This window comes from Protopterus annectens, chromosome 15.part0 (genome assembly GCF_019279795.1).
Source record: "Protopterus annectens isolate FY-2018-M chromosome 15.part0, PAN1.0, whole genome shotgun sequence".
NCBI classification, from domain to species: domain Eukaryota; kingdom Metazoa; phylum Chordata; order Ceratodontiformes; family Protopteridae; genus Protopterus; species Protopterus annectens.
Window position 1 is genome coordinate 122,568,254 of NC_056749.1, and position 25,954 is coordinate 122,594,207.

The 25,954-nt window shown below is 40.7% G+C and overlaps 1 protein-coding gene across 5 annotated transcripts in view; it reads left to right on the plus strand.

The window, feature by feature from the left end:
• Positions 1 to 25,954, plus strand: part of PHKA1 (phosphorylase kinase regulatory subunit alpha 1) — a 3,177,076-nt gene that overhangs the window by 2,726,743 nt on the left and 424,379 nt on the right. For all 5 annotated transcript variants that reach the window (XM_044057561.1, XM_044057557.1, XM_044057558.1 and 2 more), the window contains one exon: positions 6,985 to 7,041. In XM_044057561.1, coding sequence (XP_043913496.1) covers positions 6,985 to 7,041 — 57 coding nt within the window. The remainder of the gene's footprint in view (positions 1 to 6,984; positions 7,042 to 25,954) is intronic.

A 25,954-nucleotide genomic window follows, 5' to 3' on the forward strand; every position in this document is an offset into this window, starting at 1 on the left:
TTTGCCAGTGACTCAAAAGTAGAAAACAAATAGTAAAGGGGAAAGTGGGACGCTTTTGTCTGATTTCTCTGTTCAAATGCAGATTGTCAAAGAGGAACCCTTACACTTTACTTCTTGCGTATGATCCTTCATGTATCCTCCTAATTGACTATATTATTTTGTCAGGGAACACAGATACAACCATTTTACTCCTCATAAAATCATAGCTTAAAATAGTTTACTAGTTGCAAAAAAAAACAGTTCATATGGATGTGGTAGTATCCATCCATGTAGTACTGGTGAGTTGCTTCTGATTCCTGAAATGACCTAATGCACAGCCACTGCCCTTCATTGTATTTAGTACTCAAGTAGACAGAGGAAGTTGATTGCCAGGTCTTTATTCCATATAACATGCACTACACACACTCACTTCTGAATTTATAGAGTTACCACTTCACATTCTGCATGACTTTGGGATGTGGGTGGAGGCTAAAATACCCAGGAAAAAACGCATGTGGACAAATAAGGGACATGTTGACTCTGCACAGAATGCACCTCATCTGAGAACCGAGCCATAGAACATCTTGCTGAGCAGCAAGAAAGCTGCTCCCTGTGATTGTCACTACTACACCATGACAGTAATGAGAAATCATCCTCGCCCCCTCAGTGATCCTTCTTGCGTCTTCACATAAGGTGCTTATATGCATTCATGTTGCTATTCTGTGTGTACGTAGATGTTTTACCAGTTATCTTATCTCTTTTAGTGAAAAATAGGATAAAAACAGGTAGCTGGGCATTATTTTCATGATAAGCTGTCCACATGAAATTTTATCTTGTAGAGCCTTTCTTGTATGGAGGTTACTTTTTATAGAATAGCTTGTCATTTTTCATTCATACATTCATTAAACAGATGAAAAGTATTAGACAGAAGCACATCTTTCCAGCTGTGGCCTGGAGGCACTGAGCTGGTACACGGCATGCCTTTAATCACATGGAGATTAAGCTAATGTAAGCTAAAATTCTGGTTGAAGCTCTCTGTTAGTGCATAGCCTTAGCCATCATTGTCAGATTAACCAAGACAATATCTGTTTTTAAGGCCTTTGATGAATAACACATTATTTTATTTAAAGTAAACTGATATTGACTTTATTTGCCATTTGTTAACCGGGTTAGTGTGGCTGGGCAGATACCTTTTTCAGCAGAGACCCGAGGAGAAAAGCTCCAAATAGAAAATTAAATTTGTTCCAATGAAATATAAATTTAAACAAGCAGAGGAGAATGTGATTCATCTTATACAAGTTTTGAAACAGACAATCTTAAAAATGTATGGCTTGAAATGATGTACAGTAACAGGTTAAAGAGGGAAAGAAGGACATGTATGTGAGTAAGGAGGGAGAGAAACAGGGAAGTAGGGAAATATAAGGTATAGAGTGGAGTCCAGTAAGGAGAGTATTTATTTATTTATTTTTTATTTTTTATTTATTTATTTGTTTGTTTATTGTTAAAGTCTGACGTGGAACAACAGCAATTTTCAGTGGAGGCCCGGGGAAAAACACTCCAGACACGTCTTTGTAATAGTAGGTAATGGACAGAGAAATGGACGTAAGATATAAGTGAGATTTATCTAATACAGGAATTAGTATTAAAAAAGGTGCTATTTACTGAAAATAGAAGTAAAACACACCAGCAGGAGATTATAACATGTAACAAAATAAGAGACAGCGGATGAGTGGGAGAATAAGGTGGGGGAGGAATTGCTTTAAGTAGGATCTTAAAAGTTTCTTTTTCAGCTGTGACCTTTTCATTTAGTGAAAATATAGTACAGAAGTTGAGGGCAACTAGAGATGCTGCTGAAATGATGAGAGAGTTCCAATATAATCTGTTATCTCATAAAGTGTGACAGTTGACTTCAGCTAGTTTGTGACTATAAGACTAGGTAAATTCACCATTGCACTACCAAAGTGGTAATACTCTCTCTCTCTCTCTCTATATATATATATATATATATATCTATATCTATATCTATATCTCTCTCTCTCTCTATATATATATATATATATATATATATATATATATATATATATATATATATATATACACACACACACACACACACAGAGAGAGAGGTAGGTGTGTGTGTGTATGTATATGTATATATATATATATATATATATATATATATATATATATATATATATATATGTATGTATGTATATAGATAGATATAGAGGGATCTACTTTGATTCACTGAATTTCAAAATACTTGCACCAAAATGCTTAAAGCTCAAATCACTGAAAACTCATTTAGCGGAATCACATTTCACTGAATGTAAGTACTGTTGGGCAAATAAAATGTATATACCTTTTTCCCCACTGTAGTGCAATCCTGGAGTTAATATATATAGTTGGGGGTGTGGGGGGCGCAGCCCCCCACATTGGGGAGTGTGGGGGGCATAGACCCCCAACTACTTTTGGTTTTATGCTTCTAGCTTTCAGTGAAATGATCATAAATATAAAAGCTAAGTTGGTGGGGGGCTACACCCCCCACATCCCCCAGTGTGGGGGGCTATGCTCCTCACCCCCCACTAACTACATATACTAACTCCAGGATTGCACTACAGTGGGGAAAATGGCATATATGTTTTATTTGTGCGGCGCAGTGGTGCAGCGGTTAACGTTGTTGCCTCACAGCAAGAGGTTCTCCAGTTCGATTCTTGTCTGGGGTGCCTTCTGTGTGGAGTTTGCATGTTCTCCCTGTGTTCGCATGGGTTTCCTCCGGGTACTCCGGTTTCCTCCCACATTCCAAAGACATGCATCTGGAGCATTTCTCCCCAGGCCTCCGCTGAAAACAGGCTCTGTGGAACCTAGTCGGACTTTCCCGGTCAACAAATGTTAAATAAAAATAAAAAAAATAAAAATTTGCCCAACAGTACTTAAATTCAGTAAAATGAGTTTTCAGTAATTTGAGCTTTCAGTGATTTTTTTGAGGGTGAATTGAAATTCAGTGAAATGTTTTTAGTGGATCAAAGAAAACCCATATAGAGATAGGTATATAAATAAGTATAGATATCAGGTGTGTGTATATTTATGTATATAGTGCAGTGGTTAATACAGCTGTCTCACTTAGTTCTCTGGTTCAGTTTCCAGGGATGGTGCATTCTCTACATAATTTTATCTTCCATATGTCCATTTAGATTTTTGCCATGGCCTCCATTTTTCTCTCACATGCAGAAGGCCTATCAACAGATGAATAGGCAGTCCTCTGTTTTACCTGTAAGTGTGTATGCAGTATGAATGTGTATGTGCGCGCATGCCATATAGCAGCTTGGTATCATGTTTAGGTTTGATCTCTACCTTATACCTATTGCTTGTAGAGGTAGACTGTAGCTTCCTTGTGAACTGGATAAAACAAGTATTGCAAAAGGTATGGATGTGTGAATGAATAAACAAAAGGTAACTTAAGTATGTCTGTCTGCACAGTGATGACAGTTGCAAGTAGTCGTAGTTGTGGAGAATAACTTAGTTATGCTTGAATTTATTGTGTTTCTCTGTATCAAGCATACTTTAAACTGACAGTAAATAGGATGATGATGTGCCAGATGAAACCATAAAAGCAGTGATTTTTCACACCTCCACTGCACTCCTCACCACTAATGAGTCATCTGCAGAGTCACTACACCGTGACAATAATGAGAAATCATCCTCACCCCCACAGTGATCGCCTTTCCGTAATACATTATTTTCTGCAGTGTCCAAAAGCCATGTTGTGATGAAATGCACATTGCTATATATACTACAAAATTGCAAGAAAATCACAGCCAAGCTAGTTTTCTCTGTATAATGTTTTAAACCTCCTGTAATGGTGGCCCATGGGATATATATAAATGACCCCATAGGTTGACTGGGATTTTCATGTATTTTTTACTGAATGGTTTGTTCATGTGACCTTTTTATCCTTTGGTTTAGATGTTAGTTGGGATACATTGCAGGCACCTAGTTTATGGACATCAGGCTTGATTAGAAACTTTGTGCTTCTGACATATTGCCAAACAGTTCACTTATGGTATGCTGATGAGGTCACTAAAAAGGCCAAATATGCATGTCCACAGCTAATTAGGTTTGGCTTTATTAACCTGAATGTACCCATAAAGACTTAAAAAGTAAAAAAATCATGGGCATTCAGAAGCCATGTAACTGAAACATTATTATGCCCTTAAGGGGTCATTTACATATATCCCATGTGTCAAAAGTCAAGTCAAAGAAAACTGTCATTCAGAACTACACCACAGTGTAGCTGAATGAAATTGTGATGCTTCATTCCCAGTGCAAAAACATACATACAGAGAAGAAGTAAAATTAGAATAAAATAATAACAATGACCAGACACACTTTGCATATAAATAAAATTGAGTAACAATATGGCATGACATTACTATAACTTAAGAACTAAGCAGCGCATGGATTGGTCAGCATGAAAATTGTACAGTGTGATTTATATTGCACTTCGTAGAGTCCTACAGTAAGGTAAGGTGTGAACCAACATTAAATATACACAGTTAGTTATTGCACATGAAAAAGCTTAATACTTATAGTGCAACAAAGCCTGGATATGTCAAGATCTGTACAGTCAGATAAATAGCATAACTATGTGGTAGGAGGGGAAGTCTACTAGCTTGTTTTCCTGAGGAGAGGTGGGAGAACATACTGTTTACAGGATGTGAAGGATCTTTGGATATATTCCTGGCTGTACTGATGCAGTGTAATTCGTGTAGGTCTTCCCAAGGTGCAAGAGAAGAAGTAACGATTTTCTCTGCTGCCCTTACAACTCGCCTAAGAGCCTTATGATCGGAAGTGTTGCATACGAGACAGTGATGATATTGTAAGGACGCTTTCGATGGTACCCCTGTAAAACGTTTGGAAGATGGTCTTTGATAGTTTTGTCTTCCTCAGTTTCCGTAGAAAGTGCAAACATCGCTGAGCTTTTATGACTGTGTAAAATACATGGACTGACCAGGACAGGTCCTCAGTGATATGTACTCCCAGAAACTTTGTACTTTGGACCCTTTCCACTGTCATCCCTTTCATCTGTAGAGGTTGGTGTGGTTCTTGAGACCTTCTGAAATCCACAATCAGTTCCTTAGTCTTGCTGACATTCAGCATTAAATTGTTGTCACACCAGCCCAACAAATATTCAATCTCGTTCCTGTAGGCCATCTCCTCTCCATCTCTGAACAGACCTATGACCGTGGTGTCATCCATGAATTTGTTGATTTTATTGGGCTCATGTCTGGCCACACAGTCACGTGTCAGCAAGGTGAATAGGAGAGGAGTTATGTCTGGCCACACAGTCATGTGTCAGCAAGGTGAATAGGAGAGGAGTTAAGACACACTTCTGTGGTATTCCTGTATTCAGGGTTATGCTTTCGGAGCTGTTGTCACCCACACAAATCCTTTGAGACCTTTCCGTGAGGAAGTTTAGAATCCAATTACATAAGTGGGAGTTGACGCCCGACTGTAGTAGTTTCATTATCAGATTCTGAGGGGTGACAGTACTGAAGACAGAACTGAAGTCTATAAATAGTAGTCTTGCACAGCAGTTCTTGCCTTCCAAGTGGGTCAAAGTTTCATGGACTGCTAGGAAAATGGCATCTGCTGTACTACGGTTCATCCTGTATGCAAACTGCAGTGTGTCCAGAGTCACTGGTATGCTTGAGGCTATGTGATCTTTAAACAGCCTCTCAAAGCATTTAGAGTTGTTGTGGTTTCTTGGGAAAGGGAATGATGATCATTTTCTTGAAGCATTTTGGTACACTAGCTAGTTGCAGAGAAGTATTGAAGATGTCTGTGAGTACGGGCGCCAGATCTTTTGCACATTCCCATAGTGCCCTACCCATGATGTTATCTGGGCTAGCTGCTTTCCTCTGGTTGACCCGTTTCAGGGTTCTGATGACATTAGTTTTGTTCAGGCTCAGCACTGCTTCATCCTTGTCAACAGGTAGTTTATTTGCCACCGTTTTGTTATATGCATCAAACCTGCTGAAGAAGATGTGCATTTGATTCAAAATTCAGTGCTGTCATTGCACGAGTCTGATGCAGGTTTGTAGTCGGTGATGGTTTGTATGCCTCTCCATAGTTGTCCGGTATCCTCTAATCACTAAAGTGACTCTGGATCTTCCTGACATAGGTTCTGTTCGTATCTTTAATGCCTTTGTTCAGGTTTGGCTCTGGCAACCCTTAGAGCATCCATGTCATTTGATCTGAATGCTGCGTTCGTAGCTATTATAAAAGATTTATGGTATTATACAGTGAAAACTGTAGTTTTATCTTTTTTTTTTCTTGCAGTGTTTACTGATTGATTTGTTTGTCTGTATAACCATATACAAGCAAGCTAGCACCTCTTATTGAACTCTGTAAGTGAAAGTGAACGGCACTAATAATTTGTGAAGATCAGGAATTATAGTACATACAGTTTCTAGTTAGCTTTCCTTTACAGTTATTGTGTGACATTACAGATAGGGATTACTATGTCATCGTGAAATGTGATATCATTCTTGAAAATATACAGTTTTGCTTGCTTATGTGGGTGTTGTAGGAGTATACATATGCTGCATGGCTCTGATGACTGAATTTTAATTCTAATTACTGCTACCACTGATTGGCTTGTTCTTAATGTCTAACACATGAAATCAAACTGGTAATGTGCATTGACAAAGTACTTTTGGGTTTTAACATCCATCCTTTGCTTTGTTTGCTTTTTTCTTCAGAACCAGATGCTGAATAGCATGCCTGGTACTGCTTTGCTGTCTCGAACCTTGCTGGTCATGATTTAACATGTTTATATTATTGTGAATTTACTTTGCAGTAACGTGGAATTGTACTTTAAGCTTGATGGTTTTATTTTTCAGAATTTCATTTTGTACTTGAATGTGTTAAACAATTACAGGGGGTGGGGTTATCATGTAGCTCTCAGATACTTAAAACTTTTCCTCTGTTTTTCTTCTGTAGTCCATCAGCTTCCAGACCATCGACGGGGACATAAGTCTTACACCAACTACATCTCTGGTAACTTATTTTTTTTAACTGAATATCTGTTTATGTGATGTGTGTATGTGTGTATGTATATGTGTATGTATATATATATATATATATATATATATATATATATATATATAGTCTTAATTTCATATCAGTGTGTTCAAATTGTGTGCCATTAAATGGGGTTGATAGCAACAGGTAGTGTATTTCTGTTTTATAATTTATAAAAAGAAGCACCATTTTTTATTTGTAAAAAGAAGTACACAACAAGCACTGAATAAATAACACACAATTTGCCAGGCAGTCTTGACACGTAGCATGTTTTTGTATAACGCCTTGAGTAGTACAAGATGGTGTTAGCCAGCTTTGTTACACTGGGCTACATGTGGCACTGCTTGGTGTGGCCCTTTTGCCTTTCATTCTCAGGTCACAAATCTTTGGATGCAAAGGTATTTGGATAATGGCATGCATCTGTTCAGTGTAGTGGTTTTGCCACCTAAACACAAAATGAAACTAACAGATAAGAATTTTCTTAACATTAGTGAATAGAAATCTAGTTTTCTGTGGTACAGATTGCATAAAGCACCTAGTGTGTGTAGCAAAATCATGTATATAGATATGAACGTGTGTACTGTATTACCACTGCAGAGTGTTACTGTTCATCCATATACGTAGTCTGGTGACATGGTCTCTTAAGCTGTCCTTCATGTAACGTTCTCACAAACTGCATAGTTAACCCATCACTGAGTCATTGCCAGTATACACATGTACTCATCTGTCTTCATATGGCACAAGATTATATAATTTTGGCAACTTTCAAATACACAGATTTATTGTTCATGTTCTTACTCCTCCTTAAGCTGTCTGACAAATCCAGCTGTTGCTGGAAGCATCACCAAATCTCCAATCCTTTTCTTCTTTTTTCCTCCTGCAGATTCCTTGTTCCACAGAGACCTGCCCAGTGGTTCTTTACCATAACCTGCTCAGTCCATTTCTTTTTTCTGGGGCAAGGGACCGACATCCATTGGTAGTCAAGAGCACTACAGCCCATTCTTTCCTGCCTGAAAGCCTCAACAGGCTATTTGTTTACCTGTAGTGATAGTCTGATGGTAGGGAGTAGGCCAGTGACTGGCCCTGGCTGAATTTCTTACCCTTCTCAGCAGAACGATCTCCAGAGTTGTTACCTTGAGCTGCACATGGTGCTTACTACTTGGTGACTGTGCAGATCACAAGCAGCATGTGCTTGGCAGGCTGGTACCACCAGGTACATCACCATATGCTCCCACTAGGTGTCAAGCTGATATCTGCCATTTACTCCTGTCGTCCTGGCCTTAATTCTCCATCATCCTTCATACTAACTGAACTTGGAACATCTGAGCCACAGTAAGGGCATCATCCCTTAGTATCATGTAGCTGAGCTACCTTCTCCCTTTTTCCTTATGTTTCCACTTACCCCGTCATTATGTTTCTTACAGTCACAGTAAGTTGGTTTCAGATTGTTTTCATTTATTTTTATACATTTTCCCTAAATGCGATCACTTATTATTTTCAAGTCTTTAGTCATTTTGTGGGTTGGTGGTGGGGTTGGGTCAGTCTTCAGATTGACTGCTGTTCATGCACTGTTATTTGTTTTGTAGGTCACAGGAGGGCTTTTAACATACTTAAAACAGTGTACATTTTGTGAGTTTGCATTTACCAGGCAGGCTTTGGCTCTTTTTTTCCACAGTGGCATTTCTCTTTCTTAAAGCATAGTATTCAGCTTGGCAAAAGGTTTATAAAAGATGCTGGTTTCTTAAGTGATGAAGATAATATCATGGTTATAGATGCCCTTGAGTTCTGGCAAATGGAAAAGCATTTACAGTACTGCCAACCTCTTCTGTGGTGACATTGAACAGGATGTTTTGGCATTTTTTTTTTTAAAAGTGGTCAAGGAAACCGAACTCGGCTCTTCAGCCAGACATTTAGAAACCCCTGCAAGCAATCGCCCACTTATAGGAAGTTATGCATGAGTTATGCATCATGGGTCTCCCTAAACAATTTCAGCAAGGCTTCTTGTGCAGTCCACATGCAAACTTATTTGCATGAACTTGCAACTTGCTGTCTCAGTGACATATGAAACTCCATTATTTTTTCACATTTGCTAGCAAGTTTTAACACACTTGACATATCAGTACCAACTTTTCTGTAATATCCTTGCACTTGCACTAATAATTGTGCACCTTTAAAAGCTTTATATTTGCGTTTAAGTCAAGGTCTACAACCTTTCACTTATTTGCCATTTTAACACAGTTGGCTACCACTGTGTAACCAAACCTGGCACCATAAACAGTTCCCTGTGAGGTAAAAACTGTGATCCTTGACTGCATGCAGTATTAAGTGGATGATTTTAAACAGCTGTCATTAACTAGATTGTGATATTATGTGGAGTTCATCATTAAAGATGAAGCACATTGGTATTTGTCTTATTGTTTATTTTTGTAATAAGTATGCTCTCATCTTGTAAAATATCTTCCAGTTTTAAAATATATAGCTTTTACTTCAGTTTATTCACTCTAGCTGTGTTATGTTTAATAAACTTTTATTTGTATTTCCTGCATGCTGAGCAGCTTCCAAGTACTTCCTGCTTCTGAGTCATAGGATCCTGCATTTTGATAGTGCAGTAAGGGGAATAAACAGCTTGTAGTTTCCTGTAGTCTTCAGCTGATTTCATCGCATAGTGATACAGACTGCAGTAAATCACTCAGCCAGTTAGTAGCTCAGTAACTAAGTGCATTTATATTAAACAGTAACAAAAGTGAGGCAGAACAAGATAGGATTTCTAGTAAGGTGTATAATGCTTGGCATCAGGGTTGCCAGAAGTCCCTATTTGGGCGGGACTGTCCCGAGATCAGCAGCCTGATCCCGAGTCCTGCCCTGCCGGTTTAAATCCCGGGCATCCTCCGCTTTGTTTTTTTTTTTTTTTTTTGATTGGCCCGTATACTGGCATACAGGCCAATCAAAAATCGCTAAACACGGAGCTTCTTGTGTTTAATGCGGAAGTTCTGCATTAAACGAAGCTCCGTGTTTAGCGATTTTTGATTGGCCCGTATGCTGGTATATGGGCCAATCAAAACATCGCAAAAACAGAGCTACTTCTGTTTAATGCGGAACTGCAATGTTTCGCATTAAACAGAAGTAGCTCCGTGTTTAGCGATTTTTGATTGGCCCGTATACCGGTATAAGGGCCAATCAAAACATCGCAAAAACAGAGCTACTTCTGTTTAATGCGGAACATTGCAGTTCCGCACTAAACAGAAGTAGCTCTGTGTTTAGCGATTTTTGATTGGCCCGTATACCGGTATATGGGCCAATCAAAACATCAGAAAACAGAGCTACTTCTGTGTAATGCGGAACTGCGATGTTTCGCATTAAACAGAAGTAGCTCTGTGTTTATTTATTTGTGATTCGCCCGGGCCAATCAAATAAAAAATAAACACAGAGCTACTTCTGTTTAAGCTGTCTGCCATAGGATGATCTCTCTCAGGAAGAATGGTAGGGGTATGTGATTCACTGCAAAGATACAAACATAACAGATTAGTGCTGGAATGAATAAATGTTAGTGAACTGAATGGGCTTGTCAGCAAGGCTGAAGCTCCCCATGCAGTACGTTCCTGGCTGAGGGTCTGTATACTGAAATGTGCAAAACTGTTGCATTGGGGATTGTGCAAGCAGTACAATATAGAAGCAGCTGAGAAGCATTGGAAACATGAACCAGAAGACATTATCAATAGTGATGAATTTTGGATCACATGGGATCACTCTAGATGCAAGAAAACCAGATATAGTCCAAGAGAAAATATGAAAGTAGCATAAATCATTGAAATAGCTAAACCCAATGATTTTAATGTCTTACAGATACAAAGTTATGAAGTATCAGAATTTGAAAACAGAAGCTAGAGCAGTGTGAAGAGTCCCAGACAGTTCCACTAGTATTAAGAGCAACAGAACTAATAAAGAATGGTTGTGTACTTTTTACCAACACTTGTAACATGTATGAACTACAGAAGGAGGCAATTCTGATTATATTGCAGGTGCTGAGAAGAGCAGTCTTATAATCAAAGACTGAAGCAGTGCTGACTTCATGAACTTTAAAGGTACCTTGTCTCAGCAGTGGAGTCCTTTCCATGCATGACATTAGAAAGCCAAGACATTTGGATAAATTAAAGTGAAGCTGTACTGGGAATACACACAGGCATGATTCACTGTAGTTTGACTCATCCCATACTCCTTTGGAGATGGCTCACAGTATTCTGTTTTCAAAAACAGACTTAATTCTGTGGTGGACTTGTGACCCATCAAAGTCCTTCCCTTGTCTTAGACAGGAAAAAAATGCAGGTGTGATGACCACTCCATCCTACAGATGGAACTTTTCCACTGGGCATAACCACGCAGCTCCACCTGTATGTCAGACCTGGCTCCCTGCTAGCAATGTCAGGTCTGACTTGCAGGTGGCACTACTGCACCAGAGAGCATCAGCCAAACTCATCTACCCTCACCAACTCCTGTGGTAAGCTTGGGCCATGCTGAGAACAAGTAATGAGGTTCAGTAACATGGAATGCAGTATAATCTCAATATCCTGATATAATGTGTAGCTCACTGTTTTCCGACCCATATAACCTCATCAGAATATGCCGCCAGATGGGACAGAATCAGAAAATAAATGAACAGCTGCTTAGCTTCCGGTACCTAGAAACAAACAATCTGATGTCAGTTTTCATTCTTTCCTCGACCTGTGGGTTCACTTCCAATCCTTGGAACCTACTTAGCCGGTACAGTAGCTCGTGAGGACCAAAAACTCCCAAGCTCATCCCTTACCCACAATGCACCTATCCTAACTAGCTCAGATCTGGTTAGCCACTTTGTGAGTTAGATGTGTGTCATTCCTTTGGAGCCAGATGAGTGATTTTCTTCTGTTATAAGTCTTAAATTATCCCTTCTTTATTAAAAACTCCGTACCCTTTTGCACGTTGTTACTTCTTGATACTGTTGCTAATATCTTCCTTTTTCTAAGCCAATCTTTCCATCTTCTACACTTTCATGCAGCTCTTAGATACCATCGTTCATATCTTCTGTCTCTCCATCTCCTCTACATATTGTGTAGCTGATTACAGCCTCCTGAGGGATGGTATAAACAGCTTCACAGCCCCTCCCCTTCTGTAGGAACTGGCACCAATATCCAAAACTACAACAAAGCACTATACGAGCATTTATATAGATGGATGGAATCAAGAATACCCGGCAGGACTAAATCATCCTCCACAAGGAAGAGTAAACCTGTCTGGTGGACATCTGCAATAAATAAACTCTATAATAAAAGGAAAAAATTGCTGTCCAAGACCAAGAAGGAGCAGGTGCCCAATTGGAAGCAATGTCTCCTTAGCCTGAACAAGCAAATAAGAGCACTAGTGAAATCCTCCAAAGCAAACTTCGAGCCCAAATTGGCCACATCTACTAGACACCATCATAAGGCCTTCTTCACATATGTTCGCAACCTCAAAGGAAGCACCCAGATCTGTTCAGAACTGGTGGTGAATTACACCACATATACAAATGCCGTAGATATAGCAAACTTGCTGGCTGACAGATTCGGCGAAATCTTTACCCATCTGTCTCCCCATCAGTAAATCAAGGCATCCCCTGTACCTGCCCCCTTTCCCTTATATCTAGGGAACAGGTCATCACTGCTCTCTCAAAGGGAAAAAATACAGCCTCCATGGGACCCAATAACATCCCAGGCTTCATCCTACGTGAACTCAGGCAGGAACTTGCAGCACCATTAGGCACCCAATTCAACCAAAGCCTGAGTACAGGCTTGATCCTAGCTGAGTGGAGGACAGCCACTGTCATCCCTTTACACAAAGGTGGAGCGTCCACTGATCCAGGAAATTATAGACCCATCAGCCTAACTAGCCTGATATGCAAGGCCATGGAATGGATTATCATGGTCCTTATTAACAAGGACATTGGCAACCTCCAAACACTTGATCCTTCATAGTTTGGCTTTGTCAAGGGGAGGTCATGTCTGCTAAATTTGTCAACTTCTTTGAGACAGTCCCCAAAGCCATGGACGAGGAGAAGACTGTGCATACCGCCTACCTTGAACTAGCCAAAGCCTTTGACACTATTCCCCAATCAGGCATAATAGATAAACTCTCTCAACTAGGCATCAATCCATATGTTACCAGATGGGTAGCAAACTGGCTCACTGATAGAACGCATGTAGTCAAAATAGGGGAAACCACCTCAAGCAGTAGACCCGCAACACGTTGTGTACACCAGGGTTCATTTTTGGGGCCTCTGTTATTTGGGATATACTTTTCTGAGGTGCAGGCCAAAACCAGTGGGCTATGGCTGATCAAGTTTGCAGATGACTGCAAGCTGAGTGCTGTCATAAATTCCCCTAGTGATGTGGAAATCCTCCAAGAAAGTCTCACTCAGACAAATGACTGGTGCCAAAAACATGGCCTCAAGCTGAATAACAGAAAATGCGTCATCATCCCCTTTGGGGAGAGTGACATTCCCACAAATTATCACATTAATAACGTCCTAAGCACTCAATCAGTCGTGAGGGATTTGGGCACCCAGGTTGATAGCAACCTGACTTTTGACCACCATGTTGGTTCCGTGGTATGGAAAGCCTTCTGCATGGCCCACCTCTTAAGTAAGGGTATCTCATCCAGGAACAAGGAGGTCATAACATCCCTGTATTTTTCCCTTATAAGGCCCATTATTGAGTACAACGCACCTTTCGACATGTACCTCACAAAGCTCATGCAGCAGCTGGAGAGACCACAGAGGTTCCTCACCAGGAGAGTCCAGGGCCTCAAACATCTACCATACACAGGCTAAAAGCCCTATCCCTATACTCAGTTTCATACAGACTCCTCAGAGGTGACCTCTGTCTGGCATACAAGACGATCATGGACCCCACCTTGACGGGACTGCTGCATATCCGCAAGTCAAGCTCCACTAGAGTAACCCGCACACGTGGCCTCAACCTGGTCTGTGACATCAACAGGACTTGTTGGCAGGACAGATTTGTGTCCCAGAGACTCCCTCATCTGTGGAATAGACTCCATCTCTACATTAAGCAGAGTACCTCTTTATCCCTTTTTAAATGCAACCTGGATAATGGGATGGGAAACAGAAAATATACCCCTGGGACTCCACCCATGTCCCTGCTGAACAAGGGCATTGGGTGCTGATTTGTCTAAACATGGGCTAAATTCTTGGTAAGGCTTATAAGGGCCTCAGGGCTAATAGCCTAGTAACCTTCTGTGATCCTATGATATCATAGTAGATATTTCCCTTCAAAAAAATATTATACTGTTTTATTGTTTAACTTTTTTTTCCGTTGAACCTTTTAAAGAGTGCATGTGTTGTATGTAGTTGCTACAATGGCAGATAAAGAAAAAGGTCCGGCAGGCTTTAAGTGCTGTGAGAAATGTGGTCATAAAATTCCCTACACTGACTTGCATTCTCTTTACATATATTGTTTGGGACCCCTCCATCTTCAGGAGGACTGCTCCATTTGCCACTCCTTCAGTCATCATGCTGTCATTGAGAGAAAGAATAAATTGATTCTGAAAGGACTTCTTCCCTCCTCTTTTGGGGAGGCCATATCTGGAACTTCCTTATCCAAAGAGAGACAAAAAGTTAAATCTGATGCATCTAGTCCTGCCTCCTCTTCCTCCTCAAAAGTCTGAAGGCTAAGAAGAGAAATTCTTCAACTCCGACTTCTTTATTGGTTCCAAGTTCAAAGAAGGCAAGAGTATCAGTTCTGTCCTCTCCTTCGGATCTTACATCTAAATTATCCAAGCCTTCAGCTCTGATGGCATTGTTGGAACCAAAGAGTACTTCAACTCAGTCATCGGATCCGACCATATCTTCGGTTTTGATCTGGCAAGAAAAACAGTATGTTTCGGTACCAAGTTCCTCATATCCGACACCTCAAATCATAGATTCATCATCTGCTACAATTTTTATACCTAGGAGTCATTATTCACCTACAGTTGATCCTTTCCCAGACAGCCATCCTTCTCCCTTTTTGGAAAAAAAACAGATCTCTGTCTGTCTTGTCCATCTGTTCTTCCAGAAGTGTTACGGAAGATGATGTAGAGAGATTGGTGAGAAATTCTGTGGGCGCTAGGTGTGACAGATACCACCTCGGTTCCAACCCCCATGAGACAGGGACTTCACTGTTTGACTACTCCTTCTTTAATTCCTCCTCTAACTTCACTGGAAGCTTCAGAGTCCATAGTCCAGAGTTGTTCTTTACCAACTATGTCATATCTGAAGACATCCTTACCTCTGGATCAGACATTTGCTCTGAATTCTTCTGTTCAAATGGAACTGGAGGCCTCTCGGAGCTGTATCTGCCTTTTTGGTTCAGAGGAGCTGGAGTCGACTCCTGTTTTTCCGGAGCCAGGTCTGCACCTCAAGGCTTCAGCATGGATCAGCTTGGCTCTGGCTTCTGCCTCTGGAGGGATCTCCTCTGGGTGGGGAGGTGCCATGGCTCTGAGGTCTGCCCTCTCGGATCCAGGATCCTTTTCTTCTCTGGGTGTATCTGCTTTTGAGGCTATGGAGAGAGTCATGTTTGCTTCAGTCACTAGGTAGGTTCCTTTCCTCTCAGAACAGCCAACTCTGCCACACATTCATTCAGAACTTCAACCTTTGCCTCCACTGGGACAACAAGTACCAAAGCCTCAGGATTCCCAGCAGGGTGCCACCTGTTCCTCCAATAATTCTTCCCCAGAACATCTCACTGAGGAGGTCCCTAGGAAGAAGTGCAAGATGAAGCAATTGGATTCTCCAGAAGAATCTATCACAGAAGACACTGATTTCAATGAGGGCGAAGGATCCCAATGGTCACCTCATGATGTCTCATTTGGAGACATCCTAGAAATCCTTAAGCAGAGAGGTTAAAGTCCACCAATCCTTCATCTGAGGAAATTGCACCTAGAGGCCTTTGGTACCCGCACTTCTTCTTCCTGGGTCACTCTACCCAGTGATGAGCTCATTGAGTTGATCTCTTGGTGGGCATGGAAGGTTCCTGATTCCATTAAGCCAGTCCCTTGGAACTGGCAAAATTATCACTGCCCCTGAGGAGAAACCATTCTGGACAAAAGGTTTGCCTGTGGATGCCATGGTTGTGGCTATAGACACAAAAAAGGAACTAGCAAAGGAAATGGTCTCAGATGATGGATAGATTTGGGAAGCAAGTTTATGCGTCAACGACCTTTGTGTTACGGTCCTTGAACTACCTCACTCACTTCACCAGACTTCAGAGGGATTTGATTAAAGAACTTTCAGATACCCTCTCAGGAGCTGTTTCTGAAGAGGTTCAGGGGTTGTTTACCTCTCAGTTGTCCACCCTAAATTGAATTTCTAATACTTTCATGAGACTCATTTGGCATGTAGCAGAAGGAACAACCACAGGGGTTCAGGCATTGCCATAAGGAGACACATTGGATGTACTTATGTGATTTTTGCAGACCCCTTTCAGTCTTCATTCATCAGTGCTCCTTTTGATGGCATGTCACTGTTTGGCCCTAAAGTTAGACACATTGACCTGGTGTGAGAAAGATGGGAAAACCCTTTCTGCTGTAGGTGTACATTTTTTCACTCTGCAAAGATCCTTTTCGAGGAATGAAAGCAGTGGTGGAAAAATGTGGATCTGATGTTGTCAGTCTTCACATAATTCTTGATTGTGTGCTCTGTTCCGAGCCTCGGAACTGATTCGCCAATTTACTTCAGCTTGTGCTTTCCAAAACAGTAAAGCTAGGTGCTACCCATGATGCTCCTCTGTAAATTACCCCAGATCTCGTTTGCTGGTTCGTAGTGTCAGACACATCCAATCCTATCTCTCGAGCTGTGACTGTTTTGTAAGTTTTTTCCCAATTATTAATCTTTTTTTTTTATTTAGAGTCTTTATTTCTATCTGTATTTCTATCCAGTACCCGCTCCTCTGTCTAGTGTTTAGTCTGTGTGAGTTTTCTTTCCTTTTCCGCTTTTCTCCCATTTCGTAGTTTTTTCTACTGCCATTGTTGTTACTTTTCTTTCCCCTTCAGTTACCGTTCATGGTATTTTCTGAATTACCACTGTTGGTAATTTATCTTCTCTTTCCCTTTAACTTTAAAAAAAAATTAAAAAAAAAACACAAACCAGGAGATCCCTTTTTTGTATTCTCCTCTTCTTTCTTTCTCTCTCTGTGCCTTTTGTGTGCTAGGCCCTTTATCCTTCTAGCATGGCTGACAAAACTTCTAAGGGCACCTCTGGTTTCAAGAGGTGACAAAAATGCGATAGGAAAATGCCCAATTCAGGTGGGCATGTTTTTTGCTTATACTGCGTTGGTGCGGTCCATGTCCAGGAGGACTGCATGATTTGTCACAGTATCTCCACCAGGACTTTAACTGAACGGAGAAACAAATTAATATTAAAAGGACTTCTGAAGGGAGAATTTGAAGAGGCCTTTTTTGCTTCCAGGACCAGTTTGTCTTCATTGTCCTCTTCCTCTTCCAAACCAAAAAAGAGAGAACATTTGGTTCTGAGCAGCTCCTCAGAACTGCCCACAAAATTGAACAAACAGCCTTTGGTGCCAAGAGTTTCTTTGGCACCAACAAGGCTCATGATTCAACTACATCAAAAATCTTGATACAGACATCTGGAGCTTCTGTACCAGTAGCCATATCGATACTGAAGCAATCTTCCCTTCAGCCTTACCAAGGACCACTTATTTATCCTCAGTGGATCCTTTCACTGAAGGCCACCCACTCCATTCCTGGAACCAAGGCCTTGCAGGTCTTCATTAGTTTCATCCATTTGATCCACTGAGAGTCTTTTGGAATCTAACATTGAGACTGGGTTGATCAGCTCCTGACGGTAAGGGGGATTGGATCCAACTTCAGTTCCAAGCCAACTTGGCACCAGAACTGCTCTTTCATCGACAACACAGTTTCCTCCTCTAACTTCTACTGAGCCTTTGGAGGCCCTGGCACCGAGGTCTATGTTATATGTTCGAACCACTAAACATTGACCGTTATTGATCGAACATATAAATGTTCGAACATATAAAAAAATTAATATGGTTTTAGGCCATATCACAGTACTACTACTGCCTTGCTCTCCTTTGTAGATACCATTAATCAGAACCGTAATAACAACTTACTCTCTTCTGCCCTCTTCATTGACCTCTCTAAAGCATTTGATATGGTCAACCACACTTTATTACTTAAGACTCTTGAATCGCTCTCTTTCGATTCCTCAGCCATTACATGGTTCAATTCCTATCTCACAAATAGAAAGCAGGCAGTTCTATGGGATAACCATATTTCCTCTTACTTGCCTGTTTCCATTGGAGTTCCTCAAGGCTCTATCCTTGGCCCACTTCTTTTTTCCCTCTTCATTAATGATCTGCAAACAACAATCCCTCAAGCTACATGTATTCAATATGCTGATGATTCTACACTCATCTGCTCAGCATCTTCCACTTCAGAACTAATCTCACGTACCCAAAATGTCTTTAATACTGTAGAGACATGGTTCTCCAGTCGTCTCCTCTTACTAAATGCCAAAAAAACTAAACTTCTTCTCTTTACCCCCACTTCCAGGACCTCCCCCTTAAACTTTAATATCTCCTCTAACAGTGCTACTGTCATCTCACCTGACGCTACAACTAAACTGTTAGGTATTACCATTGATAATAATCTCTCTTTTGACCAACACATTAACAATTCCATAAAACTAGTCAACAGAAAAATAGGATCTTTGTATCGAATTAGACCATTTCTTACACCAGCTACTAGAACTAAGATTGCTCGTTCCCATCTTATTTCTACTCTTCTTTATGCCTCACCCATCTTTACAAACCTCAAGAAAAACAACCTTAACAAATTAGCTAGCTGCTACAATAGCATTGCTCGCTTCGCTACTGGTAACCCCTATAGAACCCATCATTGTCTTAACTTGAAACAACTAGGCTGGCTTGAAATTCAAAACTATCTTACTATCCATCAACTCATTCTGGCCCATAAAATACTGTGCCAACCAAATAACACTCCTGTACTCTCACAACTCTTAATCCCTTATAGCAATCTTAACTCTCTCCGCTCTTCAAGTAAACTATTGACTACTTCTATAAAATCTAATAATACTGCTGGTAACTCCCTCTTCACCAATTCTGTTGGTACTAAATGGAATTTGTTACCTACTAGCATAACAATGATTTCTTCACTGCCTCTTTTCAAACAAAACATTAAACGACACCTCCAAAACCACTGGCTTTGTTCCTGTAGTAAACCTGATTAACCTTGCACTACTACTTCTTATCTCAAACCATCTCTCTTACTCTTCTATTACTCTTTTCTCCTCTTATCTTTTCTCTTCTCCCTTTTCATCCCCACCCTGCTTCTTTCCCTGCTAACTTTCTTAACCTACTTTCTCCACCTCTTGCCCTTTTCTCCCTACCCCACTCCTATTGTTCCACTTTCTTTACTTATTATCTTTGCATCCTGATCTCTAAGTATGTTTAATTTCCTGTATGATGTTGTATGGAATTTCTCTGTGTGTGGTACTAAGTAATTAATTTTAGACTAACTTGTTTGAAGATTTTTGGAATTTTTGCTGTTTTTACTAACCTTTTCCTAATTGGCTTATCATCTATGTTGATTTTTATGTATGTATACATTTTTTACTTCTGTGGAGCTTTTCTCCTCGGGCCTCTACTGAAAATGGAAATATGTCCAGCTAGACTAGCCCGGTCAACAAATGTAAAATAAAAAATAAAAATAAGTAATATTTAAAAAAAAATGTAAAAGCAGGGGGGCAAGCCGACCTGCAGCCCGCACACCCCCCACTACTTAAATATACCAACTGCAAGATCACACTTCAGTGTGCTACAGTGCGGAAATAGAAAATTTCCCATTTCCTACACTGAAGCACTTTCTTAGAGTTGGTATATTTAAGTAGCAGGGGGTGTGGGGGGTGCAGGCAGGCTTGCCCCCCCCGCTTACATCCTTCAGTTTTTTTTTTTTGTTTGTTTGGTTTTTTTTTTTAAATTTTTTAAAATATTCGAACATTTAAATGTTTGATCACTGAAGGCCGATCTTCAGCAATTCGAACATTTAAGCGTTCGAATATGTAACATAGACCATGGTACCGACCTATCCGGCTCTGACTGTCTTGGTAATGGCTAGAATTTCTTCTCCTGAACTGATGATCGCTTTGAGTTTTTCCAGTTTATCGGAACCAGAGATCTCCCAGGGTTGAGGCTTCATTGCTGGTTCCATGGGGCAGGGTTCAGCATCGATTATTTCAGAGTCTTCCATGCCTGGCAGCGCCTCGGCATTCGTAAGCTCGACCCAGGCTTCTGCTTTGGAGGCAGCTTCCTCGGTGTGGGGTGTGACCATGGTTCCGAAAGAGTCTGTTTTTGTTCCAGGCTCCCATCCCTCTATGGAGGGGCCAGCCTTCTGGATCATGGAGAAGGCTTTATCCATTGTGGGCGCACAGTCCTTGCCACCCCTCTCGGGCCAAGCATCATCCTTATCCCCTTGACCAGAGCTCCCTCCAGTCTCATCCCTGGGACAGGGGGTACCAAAGCTTCAGGAATGACCCACTTTGGTGGTTTCATCCTCTGATATTTCCCCAGACCATCCCACCAAGGAAGAACCAGCGAAGAAAAAGTGCAAAAGGAAGCACTTAGGCTCCCCTGAAGAGTCTTTGAAGTTGGACCCCAATTTCAATGAAGAAGGTTCTCCTAAGTCACCACTTTGATGATGTCCCCTTCGGGGACATCCTAGAAATCCTAAAACAAAGGGTTGGCCAGACTTCCTTTCAGACTTCCTCAGAGGAATTGGTTTACCCGGAGGCTTTTCATGCCCAGCCCTCTACTTCTGCGATCTCTCCACCCGCTGACAACCTGATCAAACTTATCACTCAGCGGGCCTGGAAGATTCCAGATTCCATTGAACTGATTTTCCAAGAGACCTGACAAAAATATGCTCCAAAGATTGAAAAGCTTTGGGCCAAGGGTATCCCAGTTGACGCTATGGTGATAGTGGCAGCCACAAAAAAGGAACTTGCAGAAAAGTGTCCTACTACCCATCCTCTTAACAAGGAGTCTAGGACTATGGATAGATTTGGGAATTGCATTTATGCTTCATCGACCTTCACTGTCAGGTCTTCGAATTATATGGCACACTTCACTAGGCTGCAGAGAGATCTAATCAAAGAACTTTCAGAAACTCTCTCAGGAGCAGTAGTTGAAGGGATTTGAGAGACTTACCTCTCAGCTCACCACCCTTGAATCGATTGCCAACTCATCCATGAGGCTTATCGCTCACACAGCTGAAGGGATGACAAGAGCAGCTGGTTCAGGCATAGCCATCAGGAGACTGGATGTGGTTGTCTGACTTTACGGAGCCATTTAAATCTTCATTCGTAAATGCTCCATTTGACAGATCATCCCTGTTTGGACCCAAAGTGAAGGACACACTAGCCAGATGTGAGAAAGATGGGAAAACTCTTTCTGCCATGGATGTATGCTTCTCCACTCCTGAGCAGCCCTACTGTAGGAACCAGGGAAGTGAGAGGCTATGGTTCAAAAAGTCCCAAGGGTCTTTCCAGGACTCGCACAGCAAAGACTTCTCCCGGGGCAGAGGGGGAAGTAACAGCAGAAGAGACAGTTCCAGAGGCAGAAGTGGCCCACAGAACCAGGGGTGCAGGGATTCTTTCCCTGGTAACCCATACCAGCACTTCTGAACAGAGCCCTGATTGCCTTCCTCTGGAGGCAGTCGGGGATGATTATACCTTCACCAATCTGTCTGGCTACAAATGACTTCAGACAAATTGGGTGCAGGGAATCTTTTCCAGAGGTTACATCATTCCCCTTATAACCAATCCTTGGGAACATTGCAATTCAAACATATGGCATGTCAGTGGTTTGGTACATCAACAAACAAGGAGGAACCAGATAATACCCATTATGTCAAGAAGCTGTTAGTTTGGCAGTGGACAATCTCATCTAACCATTTTCTCATAACAATGCACATTCAGGAGAAATCCAGTGTGATAGCAGACAAATTGAGTAGGTACATACTTTTACCTCACGAATGGTCACTCAATCAGAAAGTTTTGGAAAGGATATTCTGAAGATGGGGTCAGCCATGCTGCAATCTATTTGCCTCTCCCCTAAACAAGTGCATCAACTTCTTGTCCTGATCCCCCCCCAGAGGAGGGGTTACTGAGGGATACTGCCCCCCCCCCCCCACAGTATCCTATATGCCTTTCCATCAATTCCATTAATTCCCAAATTCCTACAGAAAGCAAGCAGGTTGAAGAGCAAAATTATGCTCATTGTACCTTTTTGACTTTGCAGGTTTGGTTCACGTCCTTTGGCCTCACCTGATTCGATAGCCTTGGATACTGGATCCCTACCAGATCTCTTGTCTCACCTGATGGGCATAACTCATCAGGACATTCCAGATGTCAAACTGACAGCTTGGTTTCTCTAATTCCTTTAGTAGCCAGACAACTTGTGCTCTCTTCCCTTGTCCGACACATATCACTGTCTTCTCATAAGCCTTTTATGTAGAAACTTTACTCTAATAAATGGAAGAGATTTGCATATTGGGTGCTCCAGAATGGCATTGAACCTTTTTCCAACACCAGTTCATGACATTATCCATTTTTAGCTGCATTTTTCAATGAAGGAGATTCGACTTCCACAATCAGAGTACAATTAGCAGCTATTTCTAATTTCCACATTGGCTTTCAAGGCTCTTCAGTCATTTCTCCCAAGCATTGCACAGTTTTTTGAGAGGTACTCTTAAAGCCTCCTTACAAAGATTCTACTCCTCCTTGAGACCTGAATATGGGGTTGCAAGCAATCACTCAGTCTCCCTTTGAATCTGCAAATGAGTGTGATATTAAGTTCCTGACTTGGAAAACAGTTTTTTTGGTGGCAGTAACTTCTGCAAGAAGAATTTGAAAGATTCAAGCTTTGTCTTTTAAACCTCCAAATATAATTTTTCAAAAAGATAGAGCATCAATCAGGACCAACCCCTCCTTCCTACCTAAGGTGGTTTCAGAAACCAATATCAACCAATGTATTAACCTGCCAGTGTTCATCCCCAACTTCTCTAACAAAGGTGGAATATTGTTTACATTTACTGGATGCTCATAGACAATTACGATTCTATTTTCATAGAACAAAAGGTTTCAGGAAGTCAGACCAATTATTTGTCTTCTCCTAGCATACCAGATTAGGAAGGCCTATTACAAAAGTAACTTTAGGCAGATGGCTCACAAATTGTACCACATTGATTTGTACCAAGTTGGGTGTTTCTTTATCAAAACCCTTACGAGCCCATCCAACCAGGGCGGTAGCAATGTCAGCTGTATTTCAGTCTAGAGCTTCCATGGATGACTTCTGTGTAGCAGCAATGTGGGCTGTTTTATTACTCATTACAAACTGGATCTGCTCTCCAGGGGTAGAGCATCATTCAGCTCAGTGGTGCTCAGGAACATCCTTCCTTAAGTCCACCCACGATATAAAGTAGCTGGGGACTGTGTCTCAGAGGTTGAGGACAGAATGAAAATTGACAATATCAGATAAAAAAGTTATGTACTTACCATAACGCTCCATCTGGGTTGTCCATTTTCCTTCTTCCTCAACTCCCCACCCTCCAACCCCCTACGCTTGACTTCTGGAAGAATGGGTAATAAAAATATTGCTTCCTTTTTTGGTATACATTTACAGTTCCAGATGTAGTTTCCATAAAAGTATTTATCTTTTCTGTCTGCCAACTTGATCTGAGGTAGTTAGGATAGGTGCATTGTGGGTAAGGCATGAGCTTGAAAGTTTTTGGTCCCCACGAGCTACTGTAGTGGCCAAGTCGGTTCCGAGGATCGGAACTGAGCCCACAGGTTGAGGAAGAATGAAAATGGACAACACAGATGGAACGTATGGTGAGTATATAACTTTTTTTTAATTATTATTTTAACTTAGAACAGTACAACACATCCTTACTATAAAATGTTTCGGCAACATCACCATTACAAGTAATAGTTTAAAATTTACCCCTTTAAATTTTAAAGGGAGCAGATTTAATTTTAAGTTCACTTAATATATTGATGTTCTCACTGAGACCTAAAGAACGTGTTGCATAGCAACTCACAAAATTCTGCTTGGTTGTTATAGGAAGGATCTGTTGTCGTCATACTTCCTGATCACATGATAGGCTCCTTAAAGTTTAAGTACCTAGGACAGCTCAGTGTGTATGTTCTGATGAAGGATAAAAGCACTCAACCATTTTATTTCTGTATTATATTTTTATATTTTATTATAAGTGCTTGGATATTTTTATGGGACATTATCAATGTACATTTTATAGTTCTGTTTCATACTTACTAATACCAGTGAATCTCCTGAGTTCTTTGTTTGGTTAATAAGTACAGGTCCACTAAAGTGAAACCTACATATTTTGTAGGTTCATGGGTTGGTACTAGGCTATCTGCCCTAGGGCCTATATACAAGCCTAGCCATAACAATTCCCTGGCTATTTCTTCCCACACTATTTACTTCCCTGGATCCCTGTCTAGCAGTTACTGCCCTTACATATGTAGTGCAAGGTTTGCTAACAGAAAAGTCAGCAATGGAAAATTGCTTCACTTTATTGCTACTAATGTTTTTTAAATGTGTACTTCTGTGTAGGGGTATTCTACAACCCTTGCAGAGGTGGAAGGAGTTATGCTATTAGACATGAAAATGTTATAGCTCTCCAGATTTTTGGCAAATTGTGCCTAAATTAGTATATTTACTATTAGATATGTAAATGAATACTAATGAGTTGTCCATTTTCTTTGACTAGGTGTGCCTACTTTTCAAAATAATTTGTCCATATTTTTGATCTCTGCAGGTTGAGAGGCATGTTTCCAGATTGCAAGTCTATTGTAACAGTTTTCTCCTCTGTTTAGCAGTCTCCTTAGTCAGTGAACCAGTTTGTGTCATCCTGCACTCCTTACATACAAGACCATCTTTTTTTTTTCAGTATTCTTATCTGTTCTTATCATTTAAACATGCTTCTTTTCCAGGCCTGCTTTCAGTTTCTGGACATCCTTAGCCGAATTCTTTCCAGCTTTCTCCTATAATTCTGTCTGCATCTCTGCTATTTCTTGTGCCTCTTTATAATCTGTTTCATTCCCCTGTATACTCCAGTGGTACAAGTTTAGTGGATTTATTGGTTGAACAGGATGTTGGGATTTTAGAGAATTCTTTGGCAAATGCATCTGTTGTAGTGTTTAGAGAAGGATAATTAATTTTGACGTGACCTGTTAGTTTATGGTCTTCTTTCCAACTTTCTAGAGTTAGGAAAGGCAAATCCTTGCCCTGTCATGGTCAGTTAAGCTTTGTGCTTGCCTCCCTTTTTTTCATGACCTTTCTCTTAGAGTAGATTTTTTAGTTCAGTTGTCATCCAATGAATATATTAGGGTTTATGAAGGTGAAAAGCTTGTGGTTAGTGTTGAATCTGAATTCTGTACAGAGCAGTAAAGCTAAAACAGTGACACACGCAGGTCGGGAACATTTTGATCGGTTAATATTTGTATGGCATTACTGTTATTTAGTAAGCTATTAGGAGAAATACTGTGCAAGCAATATAGTAGTACTGAAAATTAATGCCATAACGATCATTGATGTTACAAAGGATGAATACTGTGGAGTTTACTTTATGGAGTTCGGTGGTTATAAGGATATCAAGAAGCAAATAATTATTTTTATGCATACTTTTCCTGGTAAGTTGCGTTCAGTAGGTTAAGATCCTAAAAAGTTGATATTGACATCACACAGGATTGATATTTTCAGTAATGTGTGTTAGTTGAGCTATAGTTTGCTTCAAACTTGTA